Genomic DNA, 18067 nt, shown 5'->3' on the forward strand with positions numbered 1-18067 from the left:
CTACAGAGATGAACTGTTTTATAATCTTTGAGAAAATCTGCTTTCAGCAGAAACCACTCACTGATATTTGGATAGTTTGTATTACCAAAATGAAACACCATCACATTGCGTGCTTCCTCCGAGACTATCAATCTTGCTCGTGGGCCACCACGAAAATACGTGAGAGGTGGACTACGCTACTACAGTTGCCGTTCCTGACACAAATGAGCCCTCAATAAGCCCTCAATGAGTTCCTAGACTCGTGCGAAAGAAAACTATGAACCACATCTAACCAAATACAGAGGAGATTAGCCGACGACCTCATCCATCTCCCTTAGCGTAAAATCTAACAAGTAACTTTCGTCAACAAGCTCGTCTAGTCGTCTGTAGTGTCGCTCTGTGTAAGCTCCAAGAGCATCCATAATCTGCTTCACAGTGCTTCTGGCCTGGAGACCTCCGGTGGCTTTCAGGTTTGAGAGGTGCGTAGCCGGATATGAGCGCATCACTGCCCACAGGATTCTCTGAGCAACAGCAGCCGTTCTGGCATTCGTGTTCCAGTCTCTCAATCTTAACAGCAGGGTCAAGAGCTGCTCATCGGCAAGACTGCACAAGACCTCGTCGACAGCGCTTTTGCCGGATAAACTCCCTTCATCCTGCTCCTCAGCCTCGACGACACCTTTGAAAAGGCTAAGGAGTCTCGCTGGCTGGTTAAGTTGCAGTGCGAGAGTGATTGCCTCGCGGAAGTTCCCAGCATGCACAAAGTTTTGTAGCCTTTGGTCCTGCTCTACACGCTCCGATTCTCGCGTCACAGCAGCCTCCATAGTAGCACTCGTTGTGTCCTCCCAGAACGTGATGACGCTGTCACCACCACCTGAAACAAGGCTGTTGGAAAGTGGGTTTGCAGTGAGTGCCCAAACACGGTCAGTGTGATTGTCCAACGTGCACGCCACTTCACCGGAACTGAGGTCCCACACTTTGACCAGACCATCACCACCGGCGGAAGCAACTTGGGCTCCTCTTTTATCCCGAGCTTCGCTCGCAGGCAGCGGATTCAACCAAACCAATTTGAGCACACTGTTGGTGTGACCCTCAAAGGTCAAAAGGCAGCTGTAATCGGTCAAGCTCCAAACCTTGACCGTCTTGTCGCCGGAGCCTGTGGCGATTAAACCACGATTTCCGCTTCCGTCGATTTGCGGCGTCTCTTTGGGCGCGAATTTGACACTCCATACGCCACGACGATGACCTCGTAACACACCTTGTGTCTCTCCTTCTTCAGTGGACCAGATTTTCACGGTCCTGTCTTGGGAGGCTGTGGCGAAGAGTGTGGCATTATAATTTGTGTCGATGGCGTTGATGTCTTTATCGTGAGCTTTCCGGGTCCACGTGGCTTTTGATGGTCTTGTGGGATCTTTGAGTGTGTGTGCATTGTCCCACCGCTTGATAGTTTTATCTTGCGAGCCGGTAACAACAAAAGAAGGAGGATGGTCCAAAGGATGAGAGTGTGCGGCTGAGCCAGCTGGCGGCGGAGTTTTAGGTAAGGCGATGGCTCCAAGCGATTCAGCGTGACCAGTGTATGTGGCGAAGCAGACGTAAGAATTCTGCTCAGGATCCAATCTCCAAAGACGAGCGGTGTTGTCCTTTGCGCCGGTTGCAAGCCAATGTCCGGACCAGTCCGTATCCAGACAAATGATGATGTCCTCGTGGCCCTTTAGAAGAGCTACATCAGCACCGAAATAGTTGCCCCCAATTTGTTCGTCAGCGACGTCCTCGCGAGGTGCCAAGGAAACGATGCGGACGTCTTCAAGGTTTGTAGCCAGTGCGAGGAAAGATCGATCCGATCCGACATATGCCAAGTCAATGACCTCGTCGTGAGTACCGGATATGCGTCGTAAAATCGGCAATGGAGACATTGTCTGCGCATCATCATAATCTGCCAACTGGCCTGTCGAGTGCAAAACAAGAGTTTGATCGGCGTGGACCGACAGAAGGTAGGGTAAGCCTTCGTGCCGAATAATGGCAATGATGCCCTCGGTCTCCGTTCCTGCCACTTGCTCTCTCGTCACCTCTCTTCCTCCAGAGATCGCCCATAATCGAACTTTTCCGTTTTCTCCGCCGGTAAATATCAAAGAGCTATTGTCAGTAAAGCCAACGCTCTCAACTCCTTCTAGCACCGGAATCGTGCTCCGTACTTTCCATGTTTGCGCATCCCAAACCATGACCGTCTTGTCTCTGCTCCCCGAGACCAAGGCGTTCTCTTGTACCGAGAAGTCGATGCTCCGCACGACGGAAACATGCGAATCCAACACAGCAATGCTTTTCCGCTTGTGAAGATCCCATATCCGAATCTTGCCGTCTTCTCCTCCGGAAGCCAGCCGATAGCTTAAGGAAGTATCGCCCTCGTCATCAGGCTTCTCTTCTGGTCTGGAGTTTGTCTTTTTCCTGCGGTTCTTTCCATTCTTTCCCTCATCACGACTCGAGACCTGCGCCTCGAAGAACCGCAGTGACGCAATGACGCCGCTGTGACCATGGAAAGTGTGGGTGGTATAGCCACCGCGAATATCCCATACTTTGACGACACCATCTGCACCTCCAGTTGCTAACAAAGTCCCGGTACGGTCGGTAACGGATACTACGACAGGCGACGTATGCGGCTTCAAGGTTCTCGTAAGGTCCGCGTCGATGACTGCGTCTTCGGAAGCTGAAGGCTTCAGAGAAAAGATGCGCATAGACAATGAGCGGGAGCATGTGATCAGGTGCGAGCCCGAAGGTGTCACTGCACAGCATTAGTAGGTTGTGGTGGTTGCGACGCATGAGAGAAGAACGTACGGCAGAGTGTGGTGATTACTTCTCCATCCTGTTCTGCGCGTCAATGTCAGACACACACGACGAAGACCGCGCATGTACGCGCCGACTTACTCCTTCAATGCGGCCAAGCTCAGCGCCTGTCGCAAGGTCGGTCAGAAGCACATCTTCGGCTAGGCATGTCGCTAGGATGCGGCCGTTCCTGCTGAGAGCGACGCTGCCTCCGGTGTATATAGGCTGGATAACGCGCAAAGGCTCGAAAGTCGTCTTGAGTCCAGCTTTTTGCGCCATTCTGGAGAGTGTGAATGGTGAATGAGAGAAGGCTGAGGCCGATAGTGGCTCGAGACTTTTTCCTTATCGGCCGGCAAGCGAGTCGGTGCGCCTCGGCAATCGTTTCCTCATGACTAAGTTAGGTTATGTTGACGGCACCTCTCGCGCCCTAGGTAGGTAAGTACCTCCCTACTAACTCTCAGCGATGGGGAGAGATGCCTTTTTGACCAGACTAGCGCTGGTGAGTCTGATGATCCCTATTCCCTCGCCTGTGCTGATGGTAGCCACCAGGGTCGTTCTGCATATGAGCTCCCAGAACGCTTCCCGGCTGGTACTCATCAGTATGATAGTCGCGGGCATCCAGTCAACCCGCAAGCGCGCGCCTTGGGCCGCGTTCTGCGCGATGCTCAAAACGACGTCCTGGCAGCGGTTGGCGTGGTCGAGCGCAAGCGCGTAAGCCTTGCGGCGGCAACTCCGTCTCCGCCAAAAGATCCGCTGGTTGTTAAACTGGTCGAGGCAGAGGAGTTGAGTGGTACCTCTGTGGCCGTCGTTAGCACTTTGGCAAAGTATGCTGGACTGTGGTGGGTGTATGCCCTGCTAGACCGTATCTTGGTGAGCAAGTCTAGAAACAAGTCAACCAGACCTTTAGTACTGATGTCGTACAAGACCTACGATTACCCACAAGAGCACTCTTTTACGGATCTCCTCTGCGCTCAGTATCGCTCAGAAGGGCCGGCCGCGTTCTTCTTCGCGGGCCTCCCCGCCCATCTGATCTCCATGCTCACCAATGATGGAGAAATGTGGGCTTATTTTGCTATTTCAACACTTGATGAAGCTCTTCTAAGGTCAAACCTGTCAAGGGATCGCCGAATGTTTTATCATCGATGGAGACCACGAATCCGCAACATGTAGGTGACAGCGACACGCTTGAAGGGTTTCATCTTTCCGTTCCACGCTGATCAGGTTCGATAGTATTTCCATCGCGGTAGAGCTAATATTCGCCCCAATTGTCCTTCATGCAACTTCCCAGAGGTTGTTTCTCACGTCGGCATCTCAGCTGTTACCGCCTGCACAAATGTTCAACCCTTTTTCCGCAGGTTCCCCCTTCATGACATTAACTACACCTTTACACTTTTCTCTGACAGCTGCAATAAGCTGCGTCTCCTCAACAATCATTTCACCAGCTATCATGGCCTTCGTTTGGCGGCGGGCTTTAACGCATATTCAGCGCCTTATGTATGAACCTTTGGAAAGGAACATCTTGGCACCTGACAATCCAGACGTGTACACGACTGAAATCGCGGCGGACAGAAAGAATGATGCCCTGCCGTTAGCACCCAAAAATTATCCTTGGGCTGATTGGTTCTTTGGATGCCTGCAGTGGAATCGGCGTGACAGTCCACGCGATGTTACATCTGCTGAAATACCTGACGAGCTGTCACTCGAAGATAGGCATTTCAACCGTGGCCACCCTGTGCGGTCCACTGATATCGAAGGCCCAGATGAGGATGACCGACCGGGTACGCCGGTTGGACTACCCCCAAGTCCTTTCAACCCACAAACCCCACCAACACAATCTCACACTGGCTTTCCCACACCACCGATTTCACCTACAGAGTCTTTTAGAAATCCGGACAATGAAAGAGACGCGACCGTACGAATCGCATCTCGAGACGAGGGCTCGGGGGTCGTAAGCCTTGAGATAGCTTTGCCGGAGGAGTTGCAAGAAAACCCGAGTGCCAGCAGGAGCGCACTTGAGGCGCGTCGGCCTCAGGAAACGCTCAATGAACGGCATCATCGACGCCGCGAGCGCGAGCGCACTAAAGTGCATCGTATCACGCAGCTTGCCGAGGAGCCTGCAGAGATGTTGATGACATGGCTCAATTTCACATTTTCGGACTGGATGCTTCTGCCTCTGAGGGCAATTGGCCTTCGCATGCTGGCAGAGTGGTATTTACGGTCGCTTAGTGGGAGAAGCGGCGGGCACCAATTGCCTGCAGGGGCGCAGGCGATTTACGGCGCATGGCCAGCACCCTCAGCAAACAGGAGCATGGGCGTGTACATTGGCCGAGTGGGCTTGTGTTGTGCCCTAGAGGCAAGCGTAGGTCTCGCGGCATGGGGGCTCGAGTGGGTGGTGGTTACGGGCATGGGACGAAGATATTTTGGTTGGGGACGGCGATGACATAGTCAAAGGCGGAAAGAACTATAAAGAACAAAATAAAAAATGCATGTATTCCCATCATCGACGCCTCCCTCCCATCGCCATCACTTAAGACGACCCATCGAGAGGAAAGCTTCCTATCCGGGAAGGACAGTTTATCTCCAGAGCCACATCGCAAAAGCGACTGGCAACACTGCCCGCTGTGGAAGAATCAAAGCGGTGGTCGTGGCTGGCTCCGTTGGTTTTTGATCGAGGAGCAAAAGAGGATCAAAGGTCGCGAAGCTTTTTGAAGACGGTCCGGCTAGCGCGGATTATGTCAGCAAACGCTCGGCAGCTGCCGCCGGCTTCCGCCCAATCGCCAATCGCCCACCAGGCCACTTCCATGCTGTTGCTCGTCGTCGCATGCGTACACGTATTTTTGGTAGGTAGTTATCCGGGCATGTCCATAGGTTGCGTGCCGAGATAAACCAGTCCGTTCCAATGACGTGTGTGGCCAGTCGCCCGTCTGATTGGTTGCGGAGGCGGGCAATATCCCCGCCAACACTCAGCTACCCTCATCACTGTTCTTGCATGCCTTTCTCTCCCTCTATTCCCTTGTCCACTTCTTTCCATCTCTTGAGAACCTGCAGCTGAGTGCTGTCCCAGACCAATGTCTCTCGCTTCTCCGCGATGAGCAAGCCTATTCTTCCTTTGCCTTCCTCTCAGGCTGGCTCCCACCCTGAACCCGATCCAACACCTCCAGCACCCATGAAGCCTACATATGCGAAACGAGGCAAGATTACTATCGTTGCCTGTCTGCCGTGTCGCAGGCGCAAGACCAAGGTACGGTCCAGAACATCCTGCCACGAGGCTTTTGTGTCTTCTGGCTGACCCTCCGGCTTCTCCAGTGCGATGGAAAGAGACCTTCGTGCTCACAATGTCTCGCTCGAGATGGACAGTGTCAGTACGACATGACCGACGAACAACGTCGTTTAACATTTTTAAGAGAGAGTCTGGAGAGTCTAGAGGCTGAGAAGAGTGCAGCCGACTCACTGTTGTCCATGCTCCAGCGTTACAGTGAAGATGATGCGAAGGAACTGCTCCGTATATTACGAACAAAGGCCGACTTTCGTGCTGTCGCGCGGCAGGCACATTCCGGTCGGTTACTCCTCAATCTCAGACCACAATCGTCATCTGCTATTAGTAAGACCAGCTGTGAGCAGGAACCACTATTCATGAGGCTTGCTCTCCTCCCTATTTGGATATGTATGCTGAGGCTTGAGATTGTTTGCCAGACACTCATGCGTCGGAAAACCCGAAACATGGTCCACCCGTCCTGGCACTCGCACAACAACCTGCTCTAGAACCACGGAAGAGCCAGAGCCTTGCTCAACTCGTAGCAACCGCTCCGCCCGTTGAGTTAGATGAGATAGTTCGTCGTCTACGACTGGGGGAGGAGGAATCCTCGGTTTTAGCTTCGGCGCAGGCGGGCACACTGCTTCAAACTTTGAGCCCCTGCGATCCCACCAGCTCACCCGATGTGGAAACGGAATTCTCTGGCCCCGAAGCTTTTGGACTTGTTAAGGGTGCAGAGTCAAGCGTGCCTCATGAGAGTTCACGGGACCCTGGCGCTGAAGGTCAATTGATAGACCAGCCTTGGACTTCTGTCACCAACGAGACCGAGCTCATAGAGCACCTCCTCGCACTATATTTTACCTGGCAGCACCCCTTAACACCGAATTTTCCAGAGGAGCTGTTTAGAGCTGACATGGCCTCGGGTCAGACGAAGTATTGTTCAAGACTCCTCGTCAATGCTGTATGCGCAGCCGGTTGTCTCTTTTCTCCAAAGTCGCAGGAACGGCACAAACCTGACGACCCACATACGACCGGCACAGATTTCTTCGATGAGGCTATCAGCTTACTAAATCAAGAACGAACGTCTAGCCTGCCCACTGTCGCTGCTTTGTCTATCTTGTCACATTTTGAAGGAAATCATGGCCGCCTCAGCTCGTCATGGCATTACAGTGGCCGTAGCTCGCGGATGGCACTTGATCTAAATTTGCATCTACGGAGCGATAAGACGGCATCCGACAATCTCAGCCCTACGGCAAACATCGAAGAAACAGCGCGTACTCATGTTTTCTGGAGCTGCTTCGTCTCTGATCAGTAGGTACCCTTGGCAGACCAGTGCACAAATTCCTACGCCAGCTGTTCCCTCTACCAGGGTTAGGCGTGAGTCAGTCAGTTTCCATCGCAACAACTCGGCAAGGCTTTATGAGCTTTAGTTCTATGCCTCAACTCCGTCTTGGGTCACTGCTGTTTTGCAGTTCTGACTTTTCTTAGAATCAGTAGTTTTACCCTTGGCCGCTTACCGATGATCCCTACGAATGCTATAACAGTGGATTTGCCGACGGGTAATCCAAAACGGGATGAAGAAAAGTGGACGGCACACGATGTCGAAGGCTCAAAACCGGGAGCCAGAGCTGCAACATTCAGGCAACTCGTTAACCTATCAAAAATCGTCAATTCTACTCTTCAGATGTTCTTCGCACCATCCCAAGCAATGAGTGGCAGCCTACTCCTTGAAGAATACCAAAAGTACCTTCAGTGGTACGCGAAGCTACCATCTATCGTGTCTTCGCTTTCATATGCTGTACCTCACATTCTCACTCTCCAGTAAGTCGTCTCAGGGTTTATCGTGTTTTTCTCTCGGTATGCTGGCCAAACCGACGCTCTTTATCACAGTCTCATAGGAAGCTTTATACGGTGGCATTCCTCTAATTACAGCATTTCACGGTCAGGAAGCATAACCCCGTTAACATTTGCATAGCATGTATTATCACGCAGCCGTGCTGCTCCTTTTTCGACCCTTTTTGAAAGCTGAACTCACTGACTCGGATATTTCGCCGCGGGAAATATGCCGGACTTCAGCGAACGCCATTTCCGATTTATTCGCACAGCACCGTCAGCTCTACGGGCTTGTTGGCATCTTTACCTTTCAAATGCATTGCCTGCTGACTGCGTGCACAATCCACATCATCAACTTACCGTCTGTTTCTGCTACGAATCATCTGGCTTTTGCTTGTAACAGCTTTCAGGACCTCGTTAAGCAAAATGCGTGGGCAGCAGGAAGCCTGAACATCATCAAGGGTTTGGTCCAGAAGTGGCAGATCGTGTTACCCACCGAGGTTGAGAACACCCTGTATCGCAATCAAGGAGACGTTGCGACCGCCTTCGACTTCAGTAGCAGCGGTAACGACCAAGCCGAAGCGTATCGTCCGGAAAAACGCTCCATGTCCCTCAATCCTTCGACACAGGTAGTGCCTAAACGGCGGCGCATAACGTCGGTGGAATCACGAGAACAACCTAGCAACTACTTTTTCTCTCCGTTCCCAAATCAACCCCCTCCGCTGCTTGGACCAATTCACACGAGCACGAGTGGAGACGTCGAATGGAACGACGAAGTTAGCAAGATGTCCCAGAAAGTTGACGGGTTGAACTTCTTTGGAGACGATGGATTCGATCCCTTCATGGGCTATCAAGGAGACTGAATTCGCGTAGCTACGAGGGGAGCTTTCGGGCTTGTACCCATATTTGCACTGGAATCTACGGGAGAAACTAAACAACCACTGGCTATGTTGAGCAGCAGTGCATAGGTATGATAGTGATTGCATGCAACGGACCTTCCGAGGTTAGGAGCAACGTTGGTTTTGCGGAAAGATGTCGAAACACCTACCCAAGGACCGATCGCTTTCGGCAACCTTCGCCACGCCCGCGGAACAATAGTTTGCTCTATTGTGCGAGGAAAGTGAGATTGAAATAGGAGTGCGTGTGGAGCAACTAGCAGCACGCTACCAATGTCTGACGAATCTGGTGTAGGACTACGTATGGGGTATTTGCTGCGACGGATGAACGTGGGTGAGGCCAATACTGGAAAACGTACAATGGCGGATTACAATCAACTTTCCCGCGTAGGGCCTTGAATGATCACATCTATAAGCATAAATTATAGTCTGCTGGGACCGTATACGGTGTGCTTTGCATCAATGCGCTCGTGTTAGAAATCAGCTGGTCGCAGTCAAAGCTGTGACACTCGGTTCAACTAGATCCACGTAGCCATTGTTATTACACATGTCATAAACGCCAATCAACCGTCTCCGGCACCCGTCTGACGATGGCAGCAGCCGCTCAACAGCTACGCCGGCTTGACAGGCGCGTCGTCGTTGTACTCTTCTTCTCTTATGCCATCCTTGCTGATCACCTTAACCGAAACGCCCTTGAAGTCGATGGGCAATCTCCGCTTAAGCTCGTCGGTGCACATGCGCAAGATCTTCATGCCCTGCTCGAAGTTGATGCCCGGGTGGTGGTGCTTGTCGAGAATGGAGAGACAGTAGTACCTAGCAGTTGACAGAGATCAGCAAACGAAGCTCATCAAACGCGCGAAGGGCCAGAGCCGAGTGGAGCTCCAGGTAGGGCACAACGTACTGAGCATAACCGTGAGCGGCATAAGGTACGGGAGCCAGGGCAGCCAGGTAGTCACACCAGTACAAGCAAGGCTTGTCAGTGATGGGGTCCATGCCGCCCAGCAGCAGGTTGACGGTGTAGGGTCTCCGCGACCTAAGTGCCTGGGCAAGCTCGCCGCGAACGAAGCTGGCAACAGCGGCTGGGCGAAGGTGGGTGTCGTTGCGCATCGAGTACAGCTGGACATTGGCCTGGATGTACTCGGCAAACTGGACTGCATGGACGTGTCAGCAATACTGAGCATGGGCGCGAGAGGCTGGCGTACGCACCCGTGTCGCCCGCCTCGCCGGAGAAGGCCATGAGCGTGTGCTTGTTCAGCACCTTGGTCTTGTCGTCAGTGGCCTTGAGGATGCTGGCGCCGCGCATGGCAGCCTTGGAGGAGGCAATGATGGTGAAGTCCTTGCCGGTGATACCAAGCAGGACCTCCCTGTGAGCTGGTCAGCGAGGTGCAGGCGCGGGCGTCGGGGCGGGCTCGACGTACATGATGGGCGACGGCGAAGAAGAGGCGGGGACGGGGCGCGAGAGAGGCGGGGACGAGATGTGCTCGACGCGGAGGGCAGGCGAGCAGGCGAGAGCGAGTCGGGGTGGGCGGTGGTTGATGTGGTTGTGATGTTGGAGAGGTGGTGGTGAAGGGCAGCTCCGACCAGCCAGCAGCTCTTGGGTACGTCGTCCCGGTCGGAGCTTTGACCGGCCGACGAAGAGAAATCTTGGCGAAATTTATTCTGTCGCTGTCTTTCTCGCAGCAAAACCTCGCTGCCGCCACCGAACAATGTCGTCCTTTTTCACTGCGCCGGCCTCCCAGCGCAAGAGGAAGCGCACCTCGGCCGCCGCACCTGACAGGCCCAAGACGCAGCGCCGCCGTCGCGAGGATTCCATTTCTAGCGAAGATTCAGACCAGGGCGACCACCCGGACAACGACGACCATGGCGACACCGACGACACGGCTTCCGACGCCGCAGACGAGACGGCTGCCGAGCGCCGCCTGCGCCTCGCCGAGCGCTACCTGGACAACATTCGCGAGGAGGTAGACGAGGCCGGCTTCGACGCTGCCGAGATTGATCGCGACCTCATCGCCGAACGCCTCAAGGAAGACGTTGCCGAGGCCAAGGGTCGCCTCTACCGCCGCATTGCATCCTCCCTCGACTTCTCTGCCGCCGAGCACACCCTCTTCCGCGCCGACAACCAGGCCACCACGGCCGCCGCAACATGCCCGCCCTACGCATACACGGCCACCAAAGACATGGCTCTGATCAAATGGTCTATACCCACACCCCCCGATTCGACCGCCAACCTGCCCACCAGCCTTACTCCCCGCCGTCGTCCCACCCAGCTCGTCTATACCAAGGGAAACAAGAACCGCGCCAACGACCCCACGTTCCACCACCACACTGCGCCCATACTCTGCATCGCCGCCTCTGGCGATGGCAAGTTTGTTGCAACCGGCGGTGCGGACAGGAAGCTCATCATCTGGCGCGCCGGAGACCTCACGCCTCTGAAGGTCTTCACCCAACACCGCGATGCGGTAATATCTCTTGCCTTCCGCCGCGGCACGAACCAGCTTTTCAGCGCGAGCAAAGACCGAACGATCAAAACGTGGAGTCTGGATGAACTGGCATATGTCGAGACGCTGTTTGGACATCAGGACGCAGTCATTGACATTGCAGCGTTGGCGCAGGAGAGATGTGTCAGTGTGGGAGCACGGGATCGGACCGCAAGGCTGTGGAAGGTTGTCGAGGAGAGCCAGCTGGTCTTTCGCGGCGGCGGGACGAGTGTCACGAGAACGAACAGGTCTGGTGGAAGCACGAGCAAGGCAGGAGGGGGTTATGCAGAGGGCAGCATCGACAGGATCGCGCTCGTCGACGAGGAGACGTTCGTCACTGGTAGTGACAACGGCTCCATTTCGCTGTGGTCCATCAACAAGAAGAAGCCCGTCTTCACGCTACCACTCGCACACGGCTTGGACCCGCCCATGAGGCCCGACGAGGTGCATGCGGACGCCAAACTGGAGGGCGAGGATGTCTGGATACCGCCGCAACAGCCGAGGTGGATCACTGCACTGATCACCATACCATACACGGACGTGATTCTCAGTGGAAGTTGGGATGGGTGGGTTCGGGCGTGGAGGGTTAGTGAGGATGGCAAGAGGATTGAGCCGCTGGGAGCCGTGGGCCAAACGTCGCCAGGCGAAGGCGGTGACGGGCCGATGAGCGACAGCGTAACGGCGACCCAGGAGAGTGGAACGGCGAAGGTCAGGGGCGTCGTCAATGATCTCTCGGTGTTCGAGCGGGGCGACAGGGGTCGGGACGGGATCTGCGTCGTCGCGGCCGTCGGTAAGGAGGCGAGACTGGGGAGATGGCGGAAGTTTGCGGGCAAGAACGCCGCCGTGGTTATGGAAGTGCAGAGGAACGGGGCAGCCGGGGAGGAGACAGGAGTGGCCGAATAGGGCCAGAGAAAAAAGGGCCGGCGTTTGTTTGGGACAGAAAGGCGGCCGCCCCCACAGCGACGGGGCCGGGCCCACAGTGAAACATATTTATTTTTAGAGCCGCCATGGCGATCAGCCGCCGCTCGCAGCAATGTAACTATTCTCAGCAGCAGCGAGCCCCACGATTTTTCTGCGCCAGGGCAGCGACTCCAAGAAGCCACAGGCGTCTTCGCTGATGCACGCCTCGGGGCGCATCGGCTTGAGGCCGGGCTCGCCCAGGAGAGAAAGCGAAGCCAGGCCGAGGTACGAGTGGTAGATGTCTGGCGGGTCGCCGGGCACCTTGCCAAAGCCGCCGACGGCATGCTGCGTCTTCTCCAGCAGGTAGCGACGGGCGGCATCGTGCGCCGGCAGGTCGAGGCGGCCGAGCATCTGCGCGGCGCGTCAGACGTGTGGGCGTGCAGCAGGAGAGGGAGAGGGATACGTACCGACAGCGATGCGCCAACCCACCAGGCGTAGCAGGTGTCTGCGATCTTGTTGCAGCGGCCGTTGAAGCCGAGACAGCGCAGGTCGAAGCGGTCAGCGGGCCGGTTCTCGTAGTTCAGGCGGCCCTTTTCCGAGGGAAAGGCGCGCAGCTTGACAAACGAGTGGGCGTCGTGGCAGGTGCTGGGCGAGTCGGTCTCGTCGGCGGCCGTCGAGTCAATGGCGTCGTCTTCGTCGAGCGTGGCCGTCTGGCGCGCGATCAGCCAGCGCGTAGCCAGGTCGGCGTCGGCCACGTCGAGGCGGCGGCCGACAAAGGACAGGGCACCCAGGGCGCAGTAGGTGAAGCCGGCGTGGGCCTCGTGGAAAGGCGCCTCGGAGATGCCGCCATCATAGGTCTGGGGAAGATTGTTAGCATGGTAAGAGGACCTTAGAGAGCTATTAACCTACCTGTGACAGAGCGACGCGGCGGGCCAGGGCGGGCACGTCGACGTCGGCCACGGCGTCGACGGGGCCCTCAGCATGGCCGCGCAGAATCCAGCGCACGCCGGCCGCACAGTAGCCAAAGCGCGTGTCCAAGCCGCCCTCTATGCGCCCGCCCTCGCCCAGCGTCTCGCCGAAGCTGCCGTCGGGCCGCTGCAGCTTGGGCAGCCAGGCCAGGCAGTCACGGCGACGCACGCGGCTCAGGTCGTCGCGCAGCAACAGCAGCGAAGCCAGAGCAAAGAAGGTGGCGGGCAGGTTGGCTGGATCCCAGTGGGCGTTGGCGGGGCTTGCACTGCCATCGAGGTCAGTGGCAGGCCCGCCGCGGAAGCCGCCGTCACGAGGGTGCTGGCAGCGGTAGATCCAGGCGATGTAGTCGTCGCGCTCGCCCTGTGACATGGAGGAGTCCAGCTCGCCCAGCAGGTCCAGGGCCGAGAGGATGAAAAAGGCCAACGTCATGCGATTGCAGTCATTGCCCGTGTAGTGGTGGGGGAGGAAGGTCTTGAGGCAGCGCTTCCAGTACTGCAGCTGCTTGGGCGTGTTGAGGGCCATGCTGAACCGACCGACCGACAGATAGACCTGTGTAGGTATGTATGTAGGTAGTTATTCTTGTATGCAGTAAACTTAAACCAACTAGGTGCAGGTGCACGGAGATTTGCACTGATTGGCCCTGACTCGGCGCGTCCGGCTCGTAACGCTCGCGCTCTGGATGCCCCGTGAGACGCTGGAATATTACAAGTACCGCCTGCCTCCTTAACTGCCCTACCTTGGCCTTCATTAACACCCTCTCGCTCCCGCTCTCCCTCGACCTCTATGCCCGCCGCCCGCTAGCACCACCCACCGTCGCCGCCACCAATCCCGCCACCCTTTCCCACCTGCCTGCGCTGCTGGCCAGCCCATCGTCATGTCGGGCTTCGCAAATTCCTTCTGGTCTGGCGACTATGCCGGAGGTGCGCGCGCCCACTTACCCATTCCCACCTTTCCTTGGTTTTTTTTTTTTTTTTTCTTTCTCTCTTTTTTTCCCCCTTTGCCCTTTGTACGTTGTCTAACTCGCTTCCGCAGGCCTGGGCGTGCTCTTCGGCAAGCTCCAGCAGGGCGTGCAAGAGAATGAGCAGGTCCTCACTATCGCCCGTATGCGCGCCGAGGCCGAGGACGTCTACGGCCAGCGCCTGGGCGAAATCGCACCTGCCACCGACAAGACGTCGGGCGGCTTTGGGCGCGATGACGGCGCCAGCGTGCGCAAGGTGAGCTGCACCCTGTACCCCGTCACACCATGGCCCCGTCGCTAACCCGCTCTCCTAGGCCTACGAGGGCATGCGCAGCGAAATGGAGGCCGCCTCGCAGAGTCACCGCAAGATTGCCTCTAATATCCGCGACCTCGTCATAACCCCCTTCAGCCGTTGGTGTGAAGCCCACGCCGCGCGCGTGCAGAACTCGCAAGACGACCTCCAGTCCCGTATCAAGGTCCACGACAAGCAGGCCGACGCCGTCAGGAAATTCCGCAGCCAGTACTACAACAAGTGCCGCCTGGTCGAGGACTTGGAGGAAGAGGACAAGCTGGCCTTCCAGGAGCCCATCCCGGAGACTGCTCAGAGCCCCAAGAACAACATCCCTACTGTGCGCCTGTCGGAGCCCGAGGACCAAGATGACGAACCCATCGAGCTGGGCGACCAGACGTACCAGCCCGAAGACGTCAAGAAAATCCTCACGCACATGCTCGAGAACATCAAGCTCGGCGAGTACAAGCTGCCCATCATCGGCACCTATCAGAACGTCTCGACCGGCGCCGACATCACCGAGTACATCCAGAAGCACATGGGCGCCACCACCGTCGGCTACGCCGAAAAGATTGGCCAGGACCTTGTCGGCAACGGCTTCCTCCGCCTGCTCGGCACTGTGGGCAACAACTTTGCAAACAGCTCCAAGATGAACTATCAGTGGAGGCCAAAGGTCTTCAGACTCACCGGCATCCCCGAAAAGAAGAAGCCACTTGAGCGCATATCCTCAACCATGTCTTCGGACAGCATGACGGCCGACACGCCCTCGAGCGCCGTCAGCGAGTACCTGTCCGGCTGGAACCCCCTCAACAACCCCCGGCCTAACGAGACGCCCTCCGACAAGCTTCGTCGCGAGGCCCGCGAGGCCGATGAACGCTACAAGGCCTCTGTCAAGAAGCTGGATGCTCTCCGCTGCAACCTGGAAGAGGCTATGGTCGACAATCTCAAGTTCATGGAGAGGTGCGAATTGGACCGCCTAAAGGCTATCAAGGCCGTGATTCTGGATTTCTCGGGCGCCATCAGCAATGTCATCCCGGCCCTGCAGAGCACCGTTGACAACATGATGCTGTTCCAGGAGACGGTGCAGCCCCTGGGTGACCTGAGGTATCTCTTGGAGAACTACCGAACCGGTCACTTTGTGCCCAAGGTCCTCACTTACGAGAACTACTACAACTCTGTTGATGGTAAGCCGAAATCGCCCGTTAATCCATTCGCCTGTGAGCGCGCGTGTCTAACAATATCGCAGAGCAAACGTTTGGTGTCGACCTCGAGGCTAGGGCTCGCTCGGATCGCAAGCGCGTGCCCATCATCGTCACTACGATTCTGACTTTCCTTGACAACCGTATGTTCATCCGTGGCCCGCTCTGCCTCAAACCCCTTCTTTTTCTGACAAAAAAAATGCAGACTACCCCGATCTGGAAGGCGACGAGGCCCGCCGCGGCATATGGCTGGTCGACGTGCCTCTCGCCGCTACTCACCACCTCCGCTCCGCCATCAACACCGGCCAGCCCATTGAACATGATGTCCTTGATAAGTATGAGATACCCATCGTTGCCAGCGTTCTGAAATTGTATCTTCTGGAGTTGCCAGGTAAGCAAACATGAGAGAAGCTTCCACGCGGCTTTCGCAAGCTAAACATTGCCAGATTCTCTTGTGTCTTCTCACGTCTACGAAATCATCAAGACCATCTACAGTCAGACTGCGCCTTCTACGACCGAAGAGACCCGCATTTCCGTTATTCAGTCCACCCTTGGACAGCTCCGCTTGGCCAACATTGCCACTCTGGACGCCATCACGACTCACTTTGTCCGGCTCATTGAGCTCACCTCGGCCGACGAGACTTACATTGCGACCCTTGCGCAGACACTGTCCCCGTGTATCTTGCGCCCGCGGCAAGAGAACTCGCTTACCATGAACGAACGCTACAGCTACCGCCTTATCCGCGATCTCTTCGCGCACAAAGACGCCATTTTCGGCGAGCTGAAGCGCGCTTCGGCGTTGACTCACAGCAACTCGGGTGCCTCTAGGCCGCGCGCCATAAGCACGGATGAGAGCAACCGCCGCCTGGCCATGGAGGAACGGCAGCGCGCCATTGCTTCGCGCAGCAGCCGCGCTCCGAGCCCGGCTGCGAGCCCGCGGATCCATCGGCGGGATCGAAGTTCTGGAGCAGAGACTCGATTTCCCATCCAGACTAGCCCTACCGAGCGCCGTACCACCGGTCCGAGCAGAAATTCACTTGAAGTTCCCGGCTCCGCGGAAGGTTCGCCCGTCATCAATGATTACTCTCCCCCGAAGCCCACGGCAAATGGTTCCGCTTCAACTACCAGCACAAGTTCGAACCGAGACAGCGCATCGACAACCATTTCCGCCTCTAACCGGGACAGCATCACTTCTGACGGCTCGTCCACACCCACCTCCGCTACCGTTGAAAAGCGCAACTCTTTCAACCGATCCAGCGTCACGGCCTCGCGATTCCCTCGTAAGCCCGGAAGCTTGGCAAGACACAGCCTGATCAGCAACAAGCGCGACAGCATGGGCAGCATGAGAGATGGCGAGACGCCGAGTTCGCCGGCGGTCGAGGAGCAGAGGCCGGTTGGTGTCGAGTTGGTGGACAAGCCCATGGATGACTAAATGCTACGATCCTGCCATGTCAATGACTGCACGATCCAAGTGCGATGACAAGTTTTCCTTTGGGGGCTACAGTTTTTTCGCTTCTCGTAAATGATATCATACAGTGTATTATAGGCGCTGATTAAGCTAGGATGGAATGGAGAGTACGGATCTAGGACGCTCTAATTGAAGTTTTGTTGAATCTGAGCACAGTGGACAACCTCTGTCGTGATCTGCGCAAGCCAAAAGTCGACGCCATCAGCAAAAAAATATGTATCTATATTGCAAAAAGCTAATCCAAACGCTGCCGTGTATCCGCCCCTCCTTTAGCCCCGCCATGAATGGCCGATCCTCTAGGAACCGAAAGCAATGCCCCTCGCCGCAAGCCTGACCTTGACAATGTCGTAGATGGCAGTGGGCGGCTGGTTCGCCTCGATCCTAACCACACGATCTTGAGCAGAGAACTCATCGACGACGGGCATGGAAGTCTCGACGAAAGTCCTGAAACGCTTCCTGATCGATTCGGGGTTGTCATCGGCGCGGCCGGACGTCTTGCCGCGGTTGAGCAGGCGCGCTTCCATGACCTCCTCGGAGCAGTCGAAGAAGAGAGTGAACTTGGAGGGGCAGACGGAGGCCTCAAAGGCATGGGCTTGGTCAACCTTGCGGGGAAAACCTGGAATCCCAAGAGTCAGTTTACAGATAAAAATGAAGAGTCAACGCTCTCTCGCAGGGCCCGTACCATCGATCAGGAACTTGGTCTTGCCCTCGTCGTCAATGGCCGCACGCATGGCATTCTCAAGCAGCTGGATCGTGACTTCCATGGGAACAATCTTGCCCTCGCGGATGTAATCCTTGATCAGCTGACCGAACTGGGAGCCAGGCCTGTCCTGCTCCTCGCGCAGAAGGTCGCCCGCAGACAGGTGCTTGAAGGAGTAATCGCGCTTCAGGTTCTCGCACTGGGTGCCCTTGCCGGCGCCAGGGCCGCCCAGGACGAAGATGACGGTGATCTTCTCGGGGTCGAAGGCGGGCTTGCCGCGCGACGCGGCGGGCAGCTGCTGGATCTGCGCTTCGGTCGAGGCCATTGTTTAC

At 56.1% G+C, this 18067-nt stretch overlaps 8 protein-coding genes across 8 annotated transcripts; 4 read left to right on the forward strand and 4 right to left on the reverse strand.

Annotated features, from left to right (window-relative positions):
* Positions 1-54: 54 nt before the first annotated feature.
* Positions 55-3082, reverse strand: K452DRAFT_318377 (uncharacterized protein). The gene is made up of 3 exons (XM_033544150.1): positions 2896-3082; positions 2806-2833; positions 55-2752 (listed from the first exon to the last, which is right to left on the reverse strand). The coding sequence occupies exons 1-3, from the start codon at positions 3070-3072 to the stop codon at positions 288-290; spliced, it is 2670 nt and encodes an 889-aa protein (XP_033397775.1). The 5' UTR covers positions 3073-3082; the 3' UTR covers positions 55-287.
* A 165-nt stretch (positions 3083-3247) lies between these two features.
* Positions 3248-5419, forward strand: K452DRAFT_287264 (uncharacterized protein). The gene is made up of 4 exons (XM_033540441.1): positions 3248-3292; positions 3343-3663; positions 3718-3959; positions 4024-5419. The coding sequence occupies exons 1-4, from the start codon at positions 3257-3259 to the stop codon at positions 5231-5233; spliced, it is 1809 nt and encodes a 602-aa protein (XP_033397776.1). The 5' UTR covers positions 3248-3256; the 3' UTR covers positions 5234-5419.
* A 180-nt stretch (positions 5420-5599) lies between these two features.
* On the forward strand, positions 5600-9054 carry K452DRAFT_26023 (uncharacterized protein). The gene is made up of 5 exons (XM_033538523.1): positions 5600-6034; positions 6100-6394; positions 6487-7357; positions 7535-7867; positions 8022-9054. Exons 1-5 carry the CDS (start codon positions 5882-5884, stop codon positions 8740-8742), a joined length of 2373 nt encoding a protein of 790 aa, XP_033397777.1. The 5' UTR covers positions 5600-5881; the 3' UTR covers positions 8743-9054.
* Positions 9055-9151: 97 nt separating this feature from the next.
* Positions 9152-10338, reverse strand: K452DRAFT_26020 (uncharacterized protein). Its single transcript, XM_033538521.1, has 4 exons — positions 10194-10338; positions 9982-10139; positions 9677-9926; positions 9152-9588 (listed from the first exon to the last, which is right to left on the reverse strand). Coding segments are annotated over exons 1-4 (612 nt in total). The 5' UTR covers positions 10196-10338; the 3' UTR covers positions 9152-9386.
* Positions 10339-10481: 143 nt separating this feature from the next.
* On the forward strand, positions 10482-12116 carry K452DRAFT_206908 (uncharacterized protein; the record flags this gene model as incomplete). The annotated part of the gene is made up of 1 exon (XM_033536114.1): positions 10482-12116. A coding segment is annotated over one exon (1635 nt), but the record flags the coding sequence as incomplete, so codon positions are not given.
* Positions 12117-12266: 150 nt separating this feature from the next.
* Positions 12267-13643, reverse strand: K452DRAFT_298073 (uncharacterized protein; the record flags this gene model as incomplete). Its single annotated transcript, XM_033542085.1, has 3 exons — positions 12267-12563; positions 12620-13009; positions 13062-13643. The coding sequence occupies 3 exons, from the start codon at positions 13641-13643 to the stop codon at positions 12267-12269; spliced, it is 1269 nt and encodes a 422-aa protein (XP_033397780.1).
* Positions 13644-13937: 294 nt separating this feature from the next.
* K452DRAFT_287269 (uncharacterized protein) lies at positions 13938-17161 on the forward strand. Its single transcript, XM_033540442.1, has 6 exons — positions 13938-14041; positions 14154-14335; positions 14394-15552; positions 15615-15710; positions 15773-15958; positions 16014-17161. The coding sequence occupies exons 1-6, from the start codon at positions 13996-13998 to the stop codon at positions 16997-16999; spliced, it is 2655 nt and encodes an 884-aa protein (XP_033397781.1). The 5' UTR covers positions 13938-13995; the 3' UTR covers positions 17000-17161.
* Positions 17162-17331: 170 nt separating this feature from the next.
* Positions 17332-18060, reverse strand: K452DRAFT_308465 (uncharacterized protein; the record flags this gene model as incomplete). Its single annotated transcript, XM_033543159.1, has 2 exons — positions 17332-17651; positions 17718-18060. The coding sequence occupies 2 exons, from the start codon at positions 18058-18060 to the stop codon at positions 17332-17334; spliced, it is 663 nt and encodes a 220-aa protein (XP_033397782.1).
* Between the last annotated feature and the right edge of the window lie 7 nt (positions 18061-18067).

The sequence above is a fragment of the Aplosporella prunicola genome (assembly GCF_010093885.1).
Source record: "Aplosporella prunicola CBS 121167 unplaced genomic scaffold K452scaffold_12, whole genome shotgun sequence".
Taxonomy (NCBI): domain Eukaryota; kingdom Fungi; phylum Ascomycota; class Dothideomycetes; order Botryosphaeriales; family Aplosporellaceae; genus Aplosporella; species Aplosporella prunicola.

What these genes read in the sequence shown, in the direction of transcription:
- K452DRAFT_318377 (XM_033544150.1), bottom strand. Translation starts at nt 3,072, where the DNA reads ATGGCGCAAAAAGCTGGACTCAAGACGACTTTCGAGCCTTTGCGCGTT. An exon ending in AGCTTGGCCGCATTGAAGGA is followed by an intron (nt 2,834 to 2,895) that starts GTAAGTCGGCGC and finishes CGCGCAGAACAG; the next exon opens with GATGGAGAAGTAATCACCAC. An exon ending in AGTAATCACCACACTCTGCC is followed by an intron (nt 2,753 to 2,805) that starts GTACGTTCTTCT and finishes AATGCTGTGCAG; the next exon opens with TGACACCTTCGGGCTCGCAC.
- K452DRAFT_287264 (XM_033540441.1), top strand. Translation starts at nt 3,257, where the DNA reads ATGGGGAGAGATGCCTTTTTGACCAGACTAGCGCTG. An exon ending in TTTTGACCAGACTAGCGCTG is followed by an intron (nt 3,293 to 3,342) that starts GTGAGTCTGATG and finishes GGTAGCCACCAG; the next exon opens with GGTCGTTCTGCATATGAGCT. An exon ending in CCCTGCTAGACCGTATCTTG is followed by an intron (nt 3,664 to 3,717) that starts GTGAGCAAGTCT and finishes ATGTCGTACAAG; the next exon opens with ACCTACGATTACCCACAAGA.
- K452DRAFT_26023 (XM_033538523.1), top strand. Translation starts at nt 5,882, where the DNA reads ATGAGCAAGCCTATTCTTCCTTTGCCTTCCTCTCAGGCTGGCTCCCAC. An exon ending in AGCTGCTTCGTCTCTGATCA is followed by an intron (nt 7,358 to 7,534) that starts GTAGGTACCCTT and finishes GACTTTTCTTAG; the next exon opens with AATCAGTAGTTTTACCCTTG. An exon ending in CCTCACATTCTCACTCTCCA is followed by an intron (nt 7,868 to 8,021) that starts GTAAGTCGTCTC and finishes ACATTTGCATAG; the next exon opens with CATGTATTATCACGCAGCCG.
- K452DRAFT_26020 (XM_033538521.1), bottom strand. An exon ending in CGGCGAGGCGGGCGACACGG is followed by an intron (nt 9,927 to 9,981) that starts GTGCGTACGCCA and finishes ACGTCCATGCAG; the next exon opens with TCCAGTTTGCCGAGTACATC. An exon ending in GCCGCTCACGGTTATGCTCA is followed by an intron (nt 9,589 to 9,676) that starts GTACGTTGTGCC and finishes GTCAACTGCTAG; the next exon opens with GTACTACTGTCTCTCCATTC.
- K452DRAFT_287269 (XM_033540442.1), top strand. Translation starts at nt 13,996, where the DNA reads ATGTCGGGCTTCGCAAATTCCTTCTGGTCTGGCGACTATGCCGGAG. An exon ending in GTCTGGCGACTATGCCGGAG is followed by an intron (nt 14,042 to 14,153) that starts GTGCGCGCGCCC and finishes TCGCTTCCGCAG; the next exon opens with GCCTGGGCGTGCTCTTCGGC. An exon ending in ACGGCGCCAGCGTGCGCAAG is followed by an intron (nt 14,336 to 14,393) that starts GTGAGCTGCACC and finishes CCGCTCTCCTAG; the next exon opens with GCCTACGAGGGCATGCGCAG.